The sequence below is a fragment of the Octopus bimaculoides genome, chromosome 1 (genome assembly GCF_001194135.2).
Source record: "Octopus bimaculoides isolate UCB-OBI-ISO-001 chromosome 1, ASM119413v2, whole genome shotgun sequence".
Lineage (NCBI taxonomy): Eukaryota > Metazoa > Mollusca > Cephalopoda > Octopoda > Octopodidae > Octopus > Octopus bimaculoides.
The window spans coordinates 116273708-116277296 of NC_068981.1; the positions used below are offsets into that span (position 1 = coordinate 116273708).

General features: G+C 34.1%; 1 protein-coding gene across 5 annotated transcripts in view; it reads left to right on the forward strand.

The window, feature by feature from the left end:
- LOC106876842 (LIM/homeobox protein Lhx9) overlaps nt 1-3589 on the forward strand; it is a 253651-nt gene that overhangs the window by 208570 nt on the left and 41492 nt on the right. For 3 of the 5 annotated variants that reach the window (XM_052969744.1, XM_014925564.2, XM_014925581.2), the window contains one exon: nt 1857-2068. The exons of 1 other annotated variant lie outside the window; for it this stretch is intronic. In XM_052969744.1, coding sequence (XP_052825704.1) covers nt 1857-2068 — 212 coding nt within the window. Of the gene's footprint in view, nt 1-1856; nt 2079-3589 lie in introns of all 5 variants that reach the window. One more of the 5 variants, XM_014925588.2, reaches the window with a different exon arrangement.

The window sequence follows — 3589 nt, forward strand, 5'->3', positions numbered from 1 at the left end:
ACACACACACAACGAAAAAAATTTCGTGCCTTGTGACTAGAGTAGAAAAGAATATTTGTAGCCTTCTTTCGTCTGTTTTTACGTTCTGAATTCAAATTCAGCCGAGGTCGACTTTGCATTTCATCTTTTCGGGGTTGATATATTAAGTACCAGTTGTGTAATGAGGTCGATCTAAACGACTTGCCTCCCCCTCCCCCAAAATTTCGGGCTTTGTGCTTAGAGTAGAAAAGAATATTTATAGCATTCTGCAAATCTGTTATTTTACAGCTTTCCATGTTTATATTTCTAATTTTCTGTAGTAACCACAAAAATTGTTATCTATCTATCTATCTATCTATCTAACTAACTAACTGTCTGTCTGTCACTTTGTTTATCTATTTATAAGTATATCTGTCTGTATGTCTGTGTGTCAGTTTCTCTGTCATCTATCTATATGTTTAATATTATAATCATATAATAAATGACGTTGCTTATCAATATATTTATTGTCATTCGAAGGGAATAGCTTCAATTTAATCCCTTCGTTTCTGTATGTATGTGTGGGCCTCTGTATGTGTGTAAGCCAGTACGCATGTATCTGAGGGTGTATCGTTGATGCAAGTAAAAAGAGGTCAATAATGAAGCTCATCTCTAACATCCGCTTCTTCATATATGCTCTTCATAAAGCTGTTTATTCTTCAGACTGATTCTGGCGTTTTTGAACTTTAGAAATCTTTGACTTTGCATCAGCTGTCTCTTGTGAGCAATGAAACATTTTAGTGCCTGTTTTAATTCGTGATGTCTATCTCTTCAGTATTTTACTAAATTCAGTGTATAGGATTGAATGTATGATTCAAATGAAATATTTCATATTTTTATTAACAAGTTACATTACTGCAAATTTCGTACATGGCGTAAATATATATTTCTAAAATTATACAATGTATTCTGTTTTTAATATAACATCTTAAAGTTTTCATAACTATCATACAGGATAAATGTATTTGCTGTCATTTCTGCAGAGTATAGGTGTGTTAATAAGTTAATAATTTTTTAAAAGAACCAGACAATATCAGTGATTCATTTCAGCCATTATTAGAGTGTAAATGTACACGCCGTATCTGTATATATCCGTCTCTCATTTTGTCTGTGATTCATATCCCTTCCTTCATATCGCTTCCTTCCTTCCTTCATTCATTCATTCATTCATTCATTCCTGTCTTCATTCTCTCTTCCTTCCTTTCTTTCTTTCTTTCTTCATTCTTTTCTTTCTTCTTTCCTTTCTCTCTTTCTCTCTCTAACTCTCTCTTTCTCTGTCTTTCTATCCCTCGGTCTCTCTGACTATCCATCTATGTATACATATTTGCCTTCTCCCCCAATTCATAGATACATACATACATACATACATACAAACATACATACATACATACACACACACATGCATGCATACGTATATACGTTCACACATACACATATATATGTATATATGTATATGTACCCCCCTCTCTCTCTCTCTCTCTATATATATATATATATATATACATGTTTGTATGTGTGTGCATGTATGTATGTAAATGCTTGTATATATATATATATATATATATATATATATATATATATAGAGAGAGAGAGAGAGAGAGAGAGAGAGAGAGAGAGAGAGATAGTTATAGATATAAAGATTTACACACATACATATACATATATATCTACATATATATTCATAATATATGTATATTATACATTCATATATATATATATGTATGTGAGCGTGCGTGTTCGTGCGTGTGTGTGTGTGTGTGTCTGTGTGTCACTGTATGCATTCAATTCAATCATTTGTGTTCTCTTCTCTCCTCCCTCTTCAAATTTACTGTAAGCAGGTGGCATGACAACGGCCGAAGGTCTCGATCGCTCGACCAATGATCTCGAGAGAGATGCGTACTCGACGCCTCGGCAGAAACGCATGCGCACGTCGTTCAAACATCACCAGCTGCGCACGCTCAAATCCTACTTCGCCCTGAATCACAATCCAGACACAAAAGACTTGAAGCAGCTGGCCCAAAAGACCGGGCTCAACAAGAGGGTACTCCAGGTGAGAAAACGTATGTTCATTGTTGTTGTTGCTCCAGTCACTTCAAATGTCACCAGTGCTGCTGCTCTTTACCGTGTTGCTGTCATCGTATTTGCTGTCGCTGTTGTTGTTTTCTACATTCTAGTTTCCTTGGAGGTCAGCACCGTTGTCATCTTTGATAGATGTCACGATCGTTTTCCATGTTATTGTTTATATTCATTTTCTTTTAAATTTCCTGCCTGAATTGTTGTCGTTGGTTTTGTTGTTGTTATTATTGTTGTCATTGTTATCATTATCATTGTTGTTGTCGTTGTTGTTGTTGTTGTTGTTGTTGTTGTTGTTGCTGTTGTTATTAAAGCATTGAGCTGACAAAATTGTTACCATGCCGGACAGAATGCTTAGCAGCATTTCTTTCGGCTGTAGGTTCTGAATTCATCTGCCACCGAGGTCGAATTTGCTTTTCATCATTTCGGGATCAATGGTTCTAATTTCTGCCAGTTGAGCTCTGTGGTCAATGTAATCGACTTATCCCCTCTACCCGGAATTGATGGTGTTGTGCCAAAATTTGAAACTTATTATTATTATTGTTCATATTATTATTATTATTATTATCATTATTATTATTATTATTATTATTATTATTATTATTATTATTATTATTATTATTATTATTAAATTGGGAACTTTGTGGTTTGAGTCACTGCATCTCGAAACCTTTAGAAAGTTTTCTTAATGTAGCATATAGATGTTGTTTGTGACATTGAATCCAAATTTGTTATTCATTTATTCCAGAAAAAATTTGCGAAAATGTTACAGGTGTTAAAATTTTCAGCCAATCAGAAAACAGCGCGTTCATTGCCTCTTCGATCATCTATCAGAGTAGCGAGAAGTGGGTGGGCGCCGGCATGTCAAAACATTAGAAATAACAGTGAAAATCTTTAAATCAAATTATGTTAAAAGCTATGAGCAAACCAACAGGAGTTGCTAAAAATAACAGTCAAAACATTAAAATATACGCGAGCAAAGTGAAAAACATTAGAACATAATCGAGCAAATTAAATATTTAAAAGCTGCGAGCAAACCAACTGCAGTTGCGAGAAATAACAGTCAAAACATTGCTTAAAACATACATTTATTACATTATTTACATTATTTACATTTAATGGATATTTGTCCTCACATTGTTTGTTGTAAACAAAACGTTTCGGCTGATATACCGTCCAGCCTTGATCAGGTGTCTTGGGGAAATTTCGAACTTGGGTTCTCATACCTAAGGTATTTTTCGATGTTGTTGTTATTATTATTATTATCATTATTATTTTATGTTTGACTTTTGTTTTGCATTTGTACAAGTTGGATCCAAGTCTCACCAAGAGACAACAAGTTAGAAGTTCATGTAGGTGTTATGCCTAGGGTACCATATATTTGGATTTGTACAGTTTTGTTCTAGTGAATGTTTAAGAAACCATAAGAAAATTACGTGTTTGCTTTAAAATTTGAGATCACATAGACAGTATTTTACGTAGGATATGGGCAGATCCC